Source organism: Canis aureus, chromosome 3 (genome assembly GCF_053574225.1).
Source record: "Canis aureus isolate CA01 chromosome 3, VMU_Caureus_v.1.0, whole genome shotgun sequence".
Taxonomy (NCBI): Eukaryota; Metazoa; Chordata; class Mammalia; order Carnivora; family Canidae; genus Canis; species Canis aureus.
The window spans coordinates 48440318-48456851 of NC_135613.1; the positions used below are offsets into that span (position 1 = coordinate 48440318).

Genomic DNA, 16534 nt, shown 5'->3' on the forward strand with positions numbered 1-16534 from the left:
CTCCTCTGTGTCTTTCCCATTCACCATCTCCCTTCCAGGTCTCTCATGAACATTGACCCTTGAGGATCCAATATAGGCTTCAGGCTCAGGTGTTCGGATTTACCTTACCTCTCTCCTGAGCTTCATTTTACTTAATTTTTTAAAAAGATTTTATTTGTCTGACAGCACAATCAGGGGTTGTGGGAGTGGGAGAAGCAGGCTCCCAGCCTGATGCTGGGGCTTGACTTCAGGACCCTCAGATCATGACCCGAGCTGAAGGCAGATACTTAACCAAATGAGCCACCCAGGTGCCCATCCCATTGAGCTTTAAATGAAGCCTGTAAAGAAAATATTCACGACACAAGGGAAAGAGGTGTGTATCAGAATACATGTCATTACATGTCCATTTATTTTGCAGGAAGCATAGTTGGAGGCTTATCTGATGCTACTTAGCCTTGGGCGTTTCAACCATGTTTGCTTTTTGTCAGTAGGATTGTATCTCTCTTTGTTCTTCTAAGTATTTTATTTTTATTGCCAGGCTCAGCCAGAGTCCTAAAAACTAATTCCAGCGAGGGATTGCCCGCTGTTTAGGAGCACAGGGTATGAGCAGCATTAGTGAGGATGTAAAAGAAGTGGAATATTCTGGGCCGAACCCAAGGGAGTTGTGTGGAGGAAGGATGACCTGGAGAGGGGAGAGGGAGCTGGAGAACCTTACCTTCTAGGGCTGCAGGGCAGAATGAGCAGAGTAGGCCCCCACAGGGTGGGGGACATCTGGATGGACTGGCCAGACTACACACAAGACATGGAGGGTACTGGTTTGATTTTTATCCAATGGACAGTGGGGAAGTAATCTGAAGAGAGCACTTGGTGACATCTGTAAGATGCAGTAGGAGCAGGTTGCCAGAGGCAGAAGACAGTCTAGGCTGAGGTGATAAAAGTCTGAAAGAATGAGAGGCATTTCAAAAGGTGATGGGTGTGGGGGCAGGTGTGCACAGGAGGCCTGGGGTTGGTCCAGGACCCTCTCTCGCTCCTTCCCATCCTGTCCCAGGTTTCCTGTCTCTCAGCTGTATGCATGTCTTCACCTGCCTTCCATCATGTTCCAAGCCTGGACCATGGCAGCCTCTAACTGTCCTCTTTCCTCTTCAGGTCATGCTGCCCCAAATGCTCCTCCACTTGGAGTCAGCCACCAAAGTCCTCTTCGGATGTGCATGTGAGCTTGTCACTGTCTTTTCGCTGGTTTTGGGAGATCCTCTGGGGTTTGACTCCCATCAGTCCCTCGGGTCTCCTCTCATTTCTCTGTCTCTTAGTGGTCCTTCACCCAGCCTTGCCTCAGACCTCCCACCTTTCTGCTTCATTTCCTCTGCCTGGAATCTTCTCCCCAGACAGCCCACTTTCACCTGCCTAGTCACCATACAGGTTTCTGCAGAACTTCATTTCTCCCAGAACCTTCTCTGACTCCCAGGCTGCTGTTCTCTTAGAGCTTGTCTTCTTGGTAGTGGCCATCATATGTGTAATTGGTCGTGTTATCCCATGTTGAGCATTTTTCCCTGCTGTTTGGTGGGTTCCATGGGGGTAGGAGTGGAGCAGTGGTGTTCATCTTACTTCTCTCCATATCCCTGGTGCTTGGCATGAGCTTTGTGCTCCAAAGATGCTGACCATCTGCAAGTCAAGGGACTTGGGTCCTCATTGCACCTCTGTTACCAGCCAACTCTGTGACTCTGGGCTGGCGGCTTGGCCCACCTGTGTGAATTTCCCCATGTGTCATAGAAGAGGCTGTGCCTCTTCTGACTTGGCAGCTCCTTCCAGGGCTGACCTCTTGATGCCAGGAGTGAGTGTTCAGGCATCCCTAGGAAGGGGAGAGAAGACCAGGGCTTCCAGAAGTGTGTTCACACAGCACACTGGGCAGGCTTATTATACTTGTTGCCTCTGTCATCTGGCCCTGGAGAGCACCCTTCCAATGCCTTCAGGGAACAGAAGTGGCTCCTTCTTTAGATAGCAGTGTGTGCCCCATGATTGGGGGTGGGCAGTTCAGGAGAGTCTTGTCCTTGACCACCATGTCTTGACTGGTGTGGGTAGGATGGGTATGGGGGTGTTGAAAGGCAGATCCTACAGCCCCACCAACGTCCGGATCAGTCTCTCGAGCTACAGTGGGTCATAGCCCACTGAACAATATCTCCAGGTGATGCTCACCCACATGAACCACAGCTGTGGCCAAGAGCTCACCTGAACAGCTTGAAACCAGGATTTAGGAACAAGTATGTGGTTAGCAAATATCCACTCTGGAGCCAAGCTGTTCTTGGGACTGAAGGTCAGAAAAGGTTTCTGTGTTGGGCAACCTCAACCCCATGTTCCTGCCACCACCCTAGCAAGACTATGGCAGCTCTGACAAAGAAATAGTTTTAGCATCTCACATGGATGAGCTTAACTTAGTTGGGCTTCTGGCGTTTTGTCTAGGAAACATAACTGTTCCCACCCTTGGACTGGGCACTTGCCCTAAGAAAATGCCTTGTTCCCCACCCAAGTACAAAAGGTGTTGTGTTTAGTACAGTTAGTCATAGCAAAATCAGAGAAGTGGCCCAAAGGCCTGATCCTTGAGAAGACTTAGTTTTTATAGGAAGCCATGAGAAACAGCTTACACATGGCCTGCAGGGGGACCTGCAGGGGGACCAGGGGACTGTGTAGCAGAAATAGGACATTTCATGGGAAAGGAGAAAACGGATTCCATGACATACCCATTTGCAATAGCTTACATGCATAAAGGTTGAGAGGATGATGACTTGAAAATATTTCAAGTTGATAATGAGTTTACAAAAAAAAAAAAAAAGATCCTGTGACCTTTAAAGTTATAAAAGTTCTCAGACCCCAAGCTTCTCAGAGAACATCCATAAGGGTAGTGACAGGGCCTAGATAGTGGCCATCCCTTGGGACAGACCTTTGGCGGGGGTGGGGGGTAGGGGGGTGGGTTCGTAGGTTCTATACAATTTCATTTTCCATACTAACTTTTTTTTAAGATTTTATTTATTTATTTGAGAGAGGGAGAGCACAAGCAGGGGGAGCGACAGGCAGAGGGAGAAGCAGGCTCCCTGCCGTGTGGAGAGCCCAACATGGGGCTTGTTCCCAGGACCCTGGGATCATGACTGAACTGAAGGCAGATGTTTCATTGCCTGAGCCACCTGGGCACCCTTCACACTCACTTTTTGATTTTCACTCCTGCCTCCAGCTTTTCATTGTTTGCTTGCTTTTGCAATACATTCCAAAAGCATCCTTTCCACTCAGTGGCAGAAGGTTCTGTTGGATGAGAAGCTGTGTCACTGGGGGCCAAAGAGCGGCGGAACTTTGAGCTCAGAGCAGAGGAATCTGTTTCCCTTGAAAGATGGTCAGAGGTAGCATTAGCATTGCTGATTGGACCAGTATAAGCATCTCATGCCCCAGCTTTTTTTTTTTTTTTTAATTTTTTAAATTTATTTATGATAGTCACAGAGAGAGAGAGAGAGAGGCAGAGACACAGGCAGAGGGAGAAGCAGGCTCCATGCACCGGGAGCCCGATGTGGGATTTGATCCCGGGTCTCCAGGATCGTGCCCTGGGCCAAAGGCAGGCGCCAAACCGCTGCGCCACCCAGGGATCCCTCATGCCCCAGCTTTGAAAGTGGCCCATGAGGCAGACACCAGCAGCAGTGTGTCTTGAGGCACCTGTTCTGTTTTCTGGGGAGTGGGAGTTGGAGGAAACCCCTTCTTGGACCACGTGAGCCTCCGCTTTGCCGAGAGGTACTGTACTGCTTATGTCTGGCAGGTGGTGGTGGTAGGGTGTGAAGTGGTTGGAAATCACCCTAAGGAATTAAGGTAAGTGTCCAAACATATTGGTGGAGCAACTCATGGTAGTTTCTGGAACCATGAAGAAAAATAGCTCAGTGTTCCTTCTTGACGTTGCCCTCCTCTCCTGAGCCTTCCTAGGGTTTAAGAATGAAACGTACTTGGCAGATGAGGGGATGTCTCATCCCAAGGTTCCGGAGCCCACTGCCCTTGCAGTTGGATTTCCCCATTTTCACCTCAGGTACTCCTGTCTGTGGAATTTGCTGGCTTTTGAAGGCTGTATTCCCTCCAGGCCTCACTGGGAATTTGAGATAACAAGGCGATGATCTCAGAAGACAGCTGAGAATTTCAAGGGGAAGATATACCTGTGATCTATGGCCTGAGAATCTAAAGTGAAAAAAGCTGGGAAGTTCTCAAAAATGGGACGCTGGGACAGCCTGGGTGGCTCAGCGGTTTAGCGCCTGCCTTCGGCCCAGGGCGTGATCCTGGAGACCCAGGATCAAGTCCCATATCGGGCTCCCTGCGTGGAGCCTGCTTCTCCCTCTGCCTGTGTGTGTGCCTGCCTTTCTTTCTCTCTGTATGTCTCATGAATAAATAAATAAAGCCTTAAAAAATGGGATGCTGATAATGGTTGCAAATGAACATTTTAATTAATATTCTCTAAGAAGCCTACCAGAAGTTGCACATTTGCCTGTGAAAGTTGGCAGAGGCTCACTAATGGATTTTTCTTTACTTTTTTTTTTTTTGAAAGATTTATCTGTTTATTTGAAAGAGAAAAAGAGCATGAGTGGAAGGCACAGAGGGAGAGGGAATCTCTGTACTGAGCCTGGGGCCCGACGCAGGGCTCGATCTCACGACCCTAAGATCACAATCTGAAACCAGGAGTCTTGACACTCCAACCAACTGCACCACCCTGGCACCCCTGGTTTCTTTACTTCTGACTGTGGAGTAGATTTGCCCCCTCCCACCCCCGGCCTTGCGCTGTCCTCCCATTGTGAGGGTTGGCACTTACCTGAAGTTCCTTTTCTGTCTCTTCAAAGTTCTTGGCCCAGTTGATGGTGTTTCTGATCAGTTTCGTAAGCTCCGTGTTCTGTGGCCACCTGGGGAAGCTGGAGCTGGACTCTGTCACCCTTGCGATTGCGGTACGTATGGGACTTGCTAACACACATTTCTGAAAGCTGTCTGAGTTTCCTCGGGCTGCTCTTAAAAAGTACCACTCTTTAATGGCTTAAAACAGCACAATTTGTTAACTTACGGCGCTGGAGGTCAGAAGTCTCAAGTGGGTTTCGCTGGGCTAAAAAACAAGGTGTGCGTTGGGCTGTCACCTTATTTCTGTTTGCAACAGTAATTCCCCTCTGCTAGGTAACCCCACATTTTCCAGGTTCCAGGGATTAAGGCGGGACCTCTTTGGAGGATGCTTATTCTGTCTCTCACATCAGTGAATTTGTAATCCATGGAGCTCTGGCCCTTGCCCCCTCAGTTCCATCTCCATGATATAGAACTAGAAGATGAAATCCTGGATCCTAGTGTCTAAACCTAAAATTGGGAGGATCCCCAGATCCTCTCTGTATCCTAGGTGTGAATCCTCCAAACCAAAGAGAGCTGTCATTGACCTCCGCCAGGGGCTGACTGGCTATGCATGGCTAACTGGCCCTGCCAGCTTGTTTGGGGTGGCCAGCTAGGTGTTTCGGGGAAGATGGAGGCAGCAGCTTTCAGCAGGTGTGTGTCCCTGTTCTTTTCAGCCTCTCCCATCCCTCCTTACTGCTGCCCCACTAAGGCACACATTCTTACCTGCCTGGGCCCTCTAGCCATTGGCGTTTGCTATCTATGAGCTGTGCTAGACTACCTTGAATTGGCTCCAGGTATATATGGATTGTGTTGCTTTCAGGGAGCAACATGGGCAACCCCAGGCTTCATTCCTTTTGGGGCTTTAATGTTTGGAAATCTGGGGGAAGAAATGCATTCAGCAAGCCTCTGGCAGATTCTCTTTAAAAGAGCCAAGGAAGTGTAGGAAAGTTAGTGCTTTAGGGTGAGCCTAGTCCCTGCAGACTCAGGTGGGCATAGCAGGTTCCAGACATCCTATGATGCCATACCCTGGTGTTGGGGATGCTGCCCTGGGCTCCCCAAAGTTTCAGGAACCCAAGGGTTTAGTTGGTGACCCTGGTCAAGAGAACTACACTTGGAAGCCCTCTGGCCTTGACTTCAGAGGCCTGATTCAGAGCCCCTAGAGTCCTTCGAGATACTGTAACAGGCCATCCTGGGTCTTCAGCAAGTGGATTTATCTAGAACTGCTACTGTGCTATGTTGCATTCCCCTTAAGGAAGATTCAAGTTCCTCTGAAATGGGATCAAAATGCTTAGGACTTGTGAAAGAAAAAGGTTTGGTTATAATCTCTGGTGAAATATTTTTTGTCTTTAAACTTGTACACATCCTTTGATTAAACGGGCCCAGTGGATTTGTGCAGGGGTTCCAGGGGAGAACAAGAGTTGAGTAGGCTGATTTGGGAGGCTTGCCGGAGGCACGCAGCTGCCTCTGATCAGTGCGGACAGAGAATTGTCTTCCTGTCTTCGTTTCACTCCATTTTGCCTTCTTGTGTTTCTTTCAGATTATCAATGTCACTGGTGTCTCGGTGGGCTTCGGCTTATCTTCTGCTTGTGACACCCTCATGTCCCAGGTAAATGGAAGCTCCAGGTGACCCTCACAAGTGACCCTGGACATCTTCTCGTGAGTGGAGCTGGGAGGTCCCCACCAGCTGCAAGGGAGGGTTTTGCACCCAGAGGGAGGAATCCCCGACAGCAAGCCCTGCTGTCATTTTGTCAGCCATCATTTCCACTTATTTGAAAGGTGGCCGGATGCCTTGCAGGCTTGTGAAGCAGTGTTTATCTGTATAGCTGCCTTATGCTACCTTTTGACCAAACGGGACATTTTGTATAGGCCCCTCTCTCCGCTTTTCATATCGTTGAGTTTGGCACAGTTCCGTGCCTTTCCAACTTGAGTGCCCATCTGAGCACCCGGGGCGGGGGGCTTGTTAAAACAGTCTGGTGGACTCCTGCCAGTGGCATGCTGGTAAACATTGAATGACCAGGTAACTACTTTCTCTTATGGCTAGTCTCAAGTTAACCACTCAGATGTCCCTGAACATGGCCCTGGGGACAGACATGTAGGGTTTGGCTTTTGGAAGCCTGTAGGAGCTGGCTTGGGCACACTGCTAGCCCTACCCCAGAGTTTCTGCTTCACTGGGTTGGGGGTGGGGCCCAAGATCCTGCAGAGGTCTCATGAGGTCCCAGGGGTCTCATGAGGAGATTTTAAAACTGACTGGTATCTGGGCACCCAACCTGGACCTGTTAAATCCAGATTATATTTGTGTGGCATCAGTGTTTTAAAAATGTCCTTCAGGTGATCCTAACAGGCAGCCTTGTCTGACAACCACTGGTACCTAAAGAATGTGGCAAAGTCCTAGGACCATCTTTATGAATTGTTATTGAAGGCTTTGGGGTGGCCATTTCACCTAGAGAAGGGGGTGCCATTTCTCTGCTAACGGATCTGTCTCGTCTGTGTGCACCCAGACGTACGGGAGCCAGAACTTGAAGCATGTGGGGGTCATCCTGCAGAGGGGCATACTGGTGCTGCTCCTCTGCTGTTTCCCCTGCTGGGCGCTCTTCCTCAACACCGAGACTATCCTGCTGCTCTTCAGGCAGGACCCGGCCGTGTCCAAGTAAGATGGGCCCATGCTGTGGTGGGATTGCATCTATCTTGGCAGAAAAGTCCCATCCAGTTTCAGCCTCTGGGAATTTCAAAGGCCAGGGACAAGGCCACACACCAGAGAAGGGGTCAGGTGTTCCCTAGCTGCTTTCTGGCAGGCCATAAGGCTTTCCACCCCTGGCACCTAAGATCTGGTCCCCTCCTCATTGGAGTGACTTCAGGGTAGAAAGTTTTGAGAGAAACAAGATTTGCAAACACCTTCCACTTGAGATAGTAGCTTAGTGTGTGTGTGTGTGTTTTTTTTAAGATTTATTTATTCATGATAGACCTAGAGAGAGAGAGAGAGAGAGAGAGGCAGAGACACAGGCAGAGGGAAAAGCAGGCTCCATGCAGGGACCCCCACACGGGACTCGATCCCAGGACTCCAGGATTGCACCCTGGGCCAAAGGCAGGCGCTAAACCACTGAGCCACCTAGGGATCCTGCTTCTTGTGTTTGTTCGTGGTATTGTGGTTCTTGGTCCTGGTTGACCTTAAAATCACCTGGGTGGTCTTAAAACCCACCCATAACTGGTCCCTCTCCACTCTCAGCATTCTGCTTTAATTGGCCTGGGATGCGGCATGAGCATCCATGCATTTCAGAGTTCCCCTAGGTGATTCTAATGTGCTGCCAAGTTTGAGATCTGCTGGTTTGGTTAACAAAGACGCTTAAAATCAGTTCTTGTTCCCAGAGCAGTGGCTGTGAATCTAGGGGATGTTTGGCAATGTTGGGAGGCATTTCTGGTTATCAGAACTAGTATGGGAGCTTTGCTGCTGGGAGCAGCCAGAGATACTGTGAAGCATCTTTCGATGCACAGCAGAGCATTATCTGGCTGTAGAGCTGAGTTTGAAAAACCGTGTCCTAGACCTAAAGGTTTGGAAGAACCAAGGGAGGTAATCTGGGTTATGAGATGATAAGATCTATGTGTCCTGTCTCACATTTGCTCCAGCACTTTATCCCAATGAATCCAGAAAGAGGCAGAACAGGCAAGGCGGTGTTAGTTTATCCTCCCTTCCCTTCTCTTGAAATGGAGACCCCCTCCCCCCAAAAAAAGAAATGGAGACCCCTGCCACCTTTTTTTTTTCTTTTTATTATATAGGCTTACCCAGGATTATGTCATGGTCTTCATTCCAGCTCTTCCCGTAAGTTTTGAAGGGTTACAAGGTCCCTCTCTTGAGATTCACTGGTAGAAGGCAGTTGAGATACCTGTAAGCTCAGGGCGTTGGGTCAGTCTTCTATGACTCACACATGTGATCATGTGATGTTGGCTCCTTCAAGAAGTGTGGCTTTAATTATGCCCACGAGAGACACGAACATCTGTCCCCCTCAAGAAACACCCGTGTCACAAGGCAAGTCTAGGAGGCCACTGTCCTGAACTCCTACAGCTGGACCTCTGGGATCATCCACAAAAAAGAAGTTCAGACTTTTTTTTGTATGGTGGTAAATTCTTCCCCATCTCAGAACGCCTTAGGGCCTCACTCTGAACTTCTAGTTTTTTTCCTTGTTAAGCATGACCACACAGAGCCTTCCATGTGTGTTCATGGTGGACACAGTATTGCGTGGTCAATGAACAATTAAAGCTCATTTTATTCAGTTGGATGGTGGGCTGCCGTAACAAAATACCACAGATTGGGTGGCTCAAGCAACAGAAATCGATTTTTCTCACACTAGGGGAATCTGGAAAGTCAAACTCAGAATGTGGTAGGGTTGTTATCCTTGGGAGACCTTTCTCTATGGCTTGTAGATGGTCGCCTCCTTGCTGCCTCTCTCTGAGTGTGTGCAGCCCTGGTGTGTCTTGTCTTATAATGACACCAATCCTATTGGATTAGGGCCCACCCTGATGGCCTCATTTTAATTTAATCACCACTTTATTTAAATAACTTACTTTTAAAAAGATTTTATTTACTTATGAGAGAGAGCACATGAGCAGGGGGAGGGACAAGGGAGTAGACTCCTCACTGAGCAGGGAGCCTGATGTGGGGCTCAATCCCAGGAACTCTGAGCTGAAGGCAGATGTTTAACTGACTGAGCTCCCTAGGCCACCCCTTAATCACCTCTTTAAAAACTTTCACCAAATACTAGTCATGTTGAGGGTTACGGCTTCAACATATGAATTTATTTATTTATTTTTTTCAACATATGAATTTAGATGGATAAAATTGAGTTCTTAAAAATAGCCATGTACTCTCCTAATTGGCATTGTGGTCTTAATTTATCCTGAAAATTTTTTTAAAGATTTTATTTTTTTATTCATGAGACACAGAGAGAGGCAGAGACATAAGCAAAGGGAGAAGCAGGCTCTTTGCGGGGAGTCCAATGTGGAACTCGATCCCGGGACCCGGGGATCATGCCCTGAGCCGAGGGCAGATGCTCAACCACTCAGCCACTCAGGCATCCTTATCCTGAAGCCTTTAAAGTTGAATATTCTTTTATTATTCTTCCAAGTAGGACAGTTGCCTAGTCTGTAAGAGGGGTGCTTCCCCTAGGGTTTGCCCAGGGACCTCCTTTACAGCCAAGCCCCAGAAGAATCTTTGCCATGCACTCAAGGAAACCGCTCTCTCAGACCCTAGGGTCACTTGGATCACGCTTGTCCATAAAAGAGATGTTTGGAACACTCTGGCCCCAGACAACTTGCCCTTCGCCCCCCCCCCCCCCCCCGCCCCGAGATGGCATGCCTCTGCAGCTCTATATGGGAGCAGAGGGCAGCCAAGCCGTGGCTCCCAGCTCACTGCTATGTGGCAAGGCCAAAATGTTAACATTCATCTCTTGTTCTCTTCTAGGCAACTTTTCTTTATGCATTACAAGCTAAATATTTGCTCAACCAGGTAATGCAGACTCTCCTTTTTCTTTTGAGGGGGTGAAGTGCTCATGGGAGTTGATGCCTTCTGGTGATGGGGGGCCCTGAAAATACACAGGGTGGAGAAGGTCACCTCCCAGGAGCCACTGAAGTTACATTTCCCCGGGTTGTACGCATAGGACTTTGGTGTGGACAGGTTTATGAAGTGAAATCAAGGAAAGGATACATTATTATTGGCTCTGGAAAATTCTTATCCTGTTCCTCCTCGGAAATATTGTCATTGGCAGGACAGAGTTAGCACTGTGGTGTTACCTAGCTCCCTGGAAAGAAGGGTGTGTGCCTGTGTGCCCCGCAGAAAGTGCCTGTCAGGCTCCAGGGAGCCAACCTCTGAGCTCAGATGGGTCTGAAAGGCCCGACTCTCCTCCGTGGGGTGTGAAGGCCCATGTTGTGATGATACCTCATGTCAGTTAGAACTCCACACGTGACTTAACAGCAACAGCCAAAAAACCTGAGACAGCTGCCCTGGCTCAGGTATGGAATTAGGTGTTAGAGTTTGTAGAACTATGGACTTTCTTCCAGATGAATCCAGGTAAATGAGGGTTCCGGGCAGTGGGTCATGGCCGCACAGGCAGGCTCTCCGGGGCACAGGGAGGGAACAAGAGAAGGAGATTTTCCATCATCTATATAGTGTTATTAAGTTTAAGATACTACCCTGTGTGTGGAACATTTTAAATCTTCATCCCTCTCTCTTATTCTCTGAGGGACAAGGAAAGACCTAGAAGGAGGAGCCTGGAGTTCAGAGAGGCCAAGAAGCATGACCTGGGTTTGAGAGAACACACAGCAAACCGAAGTGTTTTGGTCACCAAGGGGTGGGAACGCGGAGGCCATGATGTGGGTAGAGGGACCCAGCTGAGGACAGAATCAGGGAGATGGGCCAGCCCAGGTTCTGCATGTGCAGGGACCTTGCATTTGTTCTCTGCTGCAGATTTCAGTTGGTGGGAAACCAGTGGATGGCCAGGGGAGGAGAGGGGCCTTTCGGAGCTGGTCTAAACAAAAGATGCTGCAGTTCTGTGCCAGGAGAGGATGTCCTATAGGAGCAACGGGAGACACAATGCCAGAGTGGATCCTATAGAATGAAATGAACCCAGTGACCGGAGGGATGGGTGGGAGAGTGAGGCATTGCATGTAACCCAGCTTCGTCTTGGGGCCCGGCCCAGTTGTGAATGTGGGGCACAAGGGAAGCGGCTGGTGTGGGGGCACCATTACCACAATTGGAGAGGGTGGGAAGGGCCTTGATGAAATGGGCAGGGTGCTGCCTAGACTTTTAGTGGGGGGGGGTTAGAGAAGGTGACCCCATCTGGCTTCTGCTGACTTTCCTCTGCAGGAAGCCATCTCTTGCATATTTTTGGTTTCAATCATGTGTGTGTGCATAGCTCCTGATTTACAGCTCTAACCACCGGTCTTGCCCTGCTGCCTGTGGGAGGCCTGTGAACGTTGCACACTTGACCTTCTCATCCCCCAGGCCTGCGTCTCCACTTGCCTCTGTTCTCTGTTAGCAGCCTCGCACATCTCCTCTTTGGGTAACCTGTTCTCACGTGGGTCTCGATCTTTTCCTTTGCTCCCCCAGCCCATCAGTGATAGTCCTGTAGGTCCTGCTTGTCCTCCCTCCGTCCCCCTTACCTCATTTCCTCTCTCATTCTTTCTCCTACTTCTTCGATGCCTCAGTAGCTTCTTACGGAGTCTCCCCGCTGCCCATCCTTACCTGGGCCAACCCCACACTGCTGCTTTTAACTTCTACCCAAAAGGAATGGGTGGTCACCTACCTTTGTGGGTAAAAACGAAGCAGGGTCAAGTGACCCACATAAGCGGTTCGGCCGATATCCTGAGCCCAGGACTACCGAGACCATCAGACAGACGCACAGCATGGCAGGTGTGCCAGCCGGAGCATGGCGGAGATTAGAGTAGTCTGGTTCTCACCTGACATAGGGAAGAGTTAGCATATGACCATGAAGGATGGAGTTCGGGTATAACAAGCAGGCAGACAAGCCAGGGGAAGGCTTGTTTCAGCATCGGCTCAGGGCAAAGCAGGAAAGGGATCAGTGCCAGGTCTGCCCTGCCACGTGGACCAAGTCTTCCTTCCTTGGGGAGCTCAGATAGATGTAGATTGCCGTGTCCAGAAATCCACGGGAAGCTCTGTCCCCAGGTCAGAAATTGAGGCTGCTTTTGGGGTGTGTGTGTGTGTGTGTGTGTGAGTGAGAAAGTGTCGGCAATCCCCCAGATGAGAGGGAGCTTTTGTGTTTGTTGATACGACTGCAAACAGCAAGATGTCACATGGTCTGATTTCAGAGAGCCGGCTTTCTCAGAGAGTGAAAAAGCAGCAGTCGTTCAGAGATGGGGCCGGGGTGACAGTTGGCAGCTGGGAGAAGTAGGAGCACTTCCTGTGAGCGTCACAGCTGGCTTTGTCACATCTGCACCTCTGTCCCTGATGCTTGATGGTTGAGGATGCCCAGTGGGCAGCTTGGTGCCTCCCCAGCCCGGGTCATTTGTGTCCTCCGCCTGCCGTCTTAGGCTGAGATGCCAGGCGGCCTGGACTGTTCTGCTCTGTACGTCTGAGCAGAGCCAGGTGTGATGGAGTCATCCTCCCACTCCAGCCTCGTGAGGTCATCTTAGATTTTCTTAGGTCACTGAACTTTCCGTTCGGTCGAGAAAGTGCTGAGCTTTTCACCCACTGTCCCGTGTGGAAGGGGACTGGTTTATACCCTGTCCCCACCAGTCCTTGCACTCTGGGAGGCGAGCCACCTGTCTTCCTGCCTCTCCGCTGCCTTCTCATCTCCTGCCTGTGTCCCCGTGGCCAGAGCTGCGTGCTTCACGCCCCTGGGAGGAGGAGAGGGTAGGAGGCAGGAAGGTAGGAGCAGTGACATGGACATCCAGGTAGGTCGTCACGGCGGCTTGCCACGCATGCGTGTATGGGGAGAAGGCAGCAGTCCTGCTGCTTGGTCTCCAGCGTGGGGTGTGGTCTCTCCTCATTTCAGGGAATTGTCCTGCCCCAGATCCTAACCGGAGTAGCAGCCAACCTTGTCAATGCCGTCATCAACTATCTGTTTATTTATCAGCTGTATCTTGGGGTGATGTGAGTCCAGCTGATTCTTGGGATGGGGAAAGGAATGACCTGCATGTGGCTTTTCCAGAGAGGGATGGGAGGGATGGGGGCGGGGGGAGACCTAGACCTGGTCAGGCATCCATATGTGGTCCTCTCCCTGGGCCACACTGGAATATACTGTCTGGGGTGGAGAGTGAGGCTGCTCCGGGAAGAAGATGTGTTTAGGGCTTCTGCAGAGTTCCCAGCAGGATGGAAGACGGGGTCCTCCCCTCACTGGGACCGTTCTTCCCAGGGGGTCAGCGCTGGCAAATATGATTTCCCAGTTCACCCTGGCACTGGTCCTCTTCCATTACATCATTTCGGGGAAACTGCATGAAGCTACGTGGGGAGGTAAAGACTGCCATCTGTCTTCCATGTTGGACATGGGTTTTGTGTTGGGTTGACGTCCAACCCAACCACTCATGGTGTTAATACTTCTGTGTCCCCACTGCAGGGTGGTCCCTTGAGTGTCTACAGGACTGGGCCTCCTTTTTCAACCTGGCCATCCCCAGCATGCTCATGCTGTGCATGGAGTGGTGGGCCTACGAGATTGGGAGCTTACTGAGTGGTCAGTGTGGGGACAGGTGGTGATGGCTGCTGTGAACATGGGCCCCTTCCAGGAACACAGTGTCAGCTGCCTCTCTCTACCAGGTATCCTCGGCATGGTGGAGCTGGGAGCCCAGTCTGTCGTGTATGAACTGACTGTCATTTTATACATGGTGAGTGAGTGGGAGCCAGTCATGGGGAGGTGCTAGGTGTTCCCCTTGAAAAAAAGAGTCCCAGGAATGACCATAGGCATTTATCACATGAGTAGGTTTTTTTTTTTTTTTTGTAAAGATTTTATTTATTTGTTCATGAGACACACAGAGACAGGAAGAGACATAGGTAGATGGAGAAGCAGGCTCCTCATGGGAGCCCAATGTGGGACTTGATCCCCAGACCGGGATCATGCCCTGAGCCGAAGGCAGATGCTCAACTGCTGAGCCACCCAGGCATCCCATGTGAGTAGTTTTTAAAATGATTTGTGAAAATAAAATTTCATCCCAGAACCAGGGAGGGTCCATTTGGAATGATGGGGTCTTGCCTGTGAGCTGAGGGGAGTTGGTAAGAATGAATTGTTCAGCGCTGGTCATACACGTCTTAGCACGATTCAGATCTGAATGATTGGCTTTGATTGCCACACTGGCCAAACATGAAGAAGCTTTTCCAGTTGTCAAACACAAAGGCCTTGGGGACAGGTGGGAGCACAAAGGGCGATGGCCCTGGGCGCATGGCAAGAGGAGCCTAGCTCCTCATGTCTCCCCAAGTTCTATTCCTGCCTGGGTCTGATGGTTCTTAAGCTCAATGTGATCGATCACTCCTAGGTTAGACCCCAAAGACAGGGAAGCAGGGTCTCTAGCAGATACTTGTATCCAAGCCCACAGCAGCGTTATTCGTGATAGCCAAAAGGTGAAAGAACTCAAGTGACCATCAACAGATGGAAAAGCAGCTGGTGGTCTGTGTGTACAACGGAATATTATCCAGCCTTTGGAAAAGAAGCAGATTTTGATGTGCCAGAGAAGAATCCCAGTTGTTAGAGGCTTTCCTTTAACTTTGTTTCATTGAAAGCAGCAACTGGAAATTCTGAAGGGCTTTCATCTCTAGCAAGTGCCACTTCAGAAAGGGAAAATTGTAAGCCGAAGGGGACGGAAGCTGGCATATGTGCTTTGTCATGGTTTGTGGTGTTAATGCTTAGAATCCCCCTGCCCTGCCTTGAGGTTGGTTATGTTAAAAATTTATATAAAACATGTCTTTCCTATTTTTTAAAAGATTGATTTTAGAGAACGTGGGGTTGGGGGTGGTGGTGAGAGGGGTGGGGAAGAGGGAGAGAGAATCTCAGGCAGACTCCATGCTGAGCATGGGGCTCAATCTCAAGACCTCAAGATCAGGCCAGATCCAAAACTAAGAGTCAGATGCTGAACTGTGCCGCCCAGGCACCCCCGTATTTCCTTTTTTTTTTTTTTTTTTTTTTTAAGAATCATTCTCTTGAGGACCTATGCTTTTTGTTTTTGCTTTCATTCTGTTCTCAGCAGAATTTTTAAACCTATATTTGTCACTTCAACACTTGACATTTTATATCCTTTTTAAATTCCAGTAAGTTCAGTAACTATATCCGAATCAAAATGCTTACCAGTTGTATCACTGCGCACATAATTTTTCAGTCTCTTGGAGAATATTTATTTTCTAATGTTTCAAAATTATGAACACTACTTCAGAGATGCTTGAGGACAAAGTATCTTTATATACTTGTTTCTTTCTTTCTTTTTTAAGATTCTATTTATTTATTCATGAGAGAGACAGAGAGAGGCAGAGACACAGGCAGAGGGAGAAGCAGGCTTCCTGAGGGGAGCCTGATGCGGGACTCAATCCCAGGACCCCAGGATCACGTCCTGGGTTAAAGGCAGACGCTCAACCATTGAGCCACTCAGGCATTCATCCCTACCTGATTGTTTCTTTAGGATAAATTCCTAAAATGGAAATTTAATTACAGTTATTAAGTCTTTGTTTTTTAAAGATTTTATTTAGTTATTTGAGAGAGAAAGAGCACAAGCAGGGGGAGAGGGAGAGGGAGAAGCAGACTCCCTGTGGGAGTCTGATCCCAGGACCCTGGGGTCATGACCCGAGCCAAAGGCAGATACTTAGCCAGCTGAGCCACCTAGATGCCCTCAGTTTTAAGTCTTTTGCATATATTGATATATGCTTTCCAATAGGCTTATGAGAATTTACATTTGTATTTTTTTTTAATTTTTATTTATTTATTTATGATAGTCACAGAGAGAGATAGAGAGGCAGAGACACAGGCAGAGGGAGGAGCAGGCTCCATGCACCGGGAGCCCGACGTGGGATTCGATCCCGGGTCTCCAGGATCGCGCCCTGGGCCAAAGGCAGGCGCCAAACCGCTGCGCCACCCAGGGATCCCTACATTTGTATTTTTTTAATCAGAGGAGGGATTTATACCCTTTACTTCTCTTCCTCAGCTGTTTATATTTTGCCCCATTCCCTTGTGCTATTGATTAATCTATGTATCCA

General features: G+C 49.3%; 1 protein-coding gene across 5 annotated transcripts in view; it reads left to right on the forward strand.

The window, feature by feature from the left end:
- SLC47A1 (solute carrier family 47 member 1) overlaps positions 1-16534 on the forward strand; it is a 37071-nt gene that overhangs the window by 2153 nt on the left and 18384 nt on the right. For 4 of the 5 annotated variants that reach the window (XR_013376480.1, XM_077892452.1, XM_077892453.1 and 1 more), the window contains exons 2-10: positions 4830-4931; positions 6395-6463; positions 7356-7504; positions 8629-8671; positions 10310-10354; positions 13359-13456; positions 13719-13816; positions 13920-14033; positions 14117-14184. Coding sequence is in view for 4 of the 5 variants with exons in the window: in XM_077892452.1 (XP_077748578.1) it covers positions 4830-4931; positions 6395-6463; positions 7356-7504; positions 8629-8671; positions 10310-10354; positions 13359-13456; positions 13719-13816; positions 13920-14033; positions 14117-14184 (786 nt within the window). In the remaining variant the exon portion in view is untranslated. Of the gene's footprint in view, positions 1-1126; positions 1190-4829; positions 4932-6394; positions 6464-7355; positions 7505-8628; positions 8672-10309; positions 10355-13358; positions 13457-13718; positions 13817-13919; positions 14034-14116; positions 14185-16534 lie in introns of those variants that run through there. The other variant, XM_077892455.1, reaches the window with a different exon arrangement.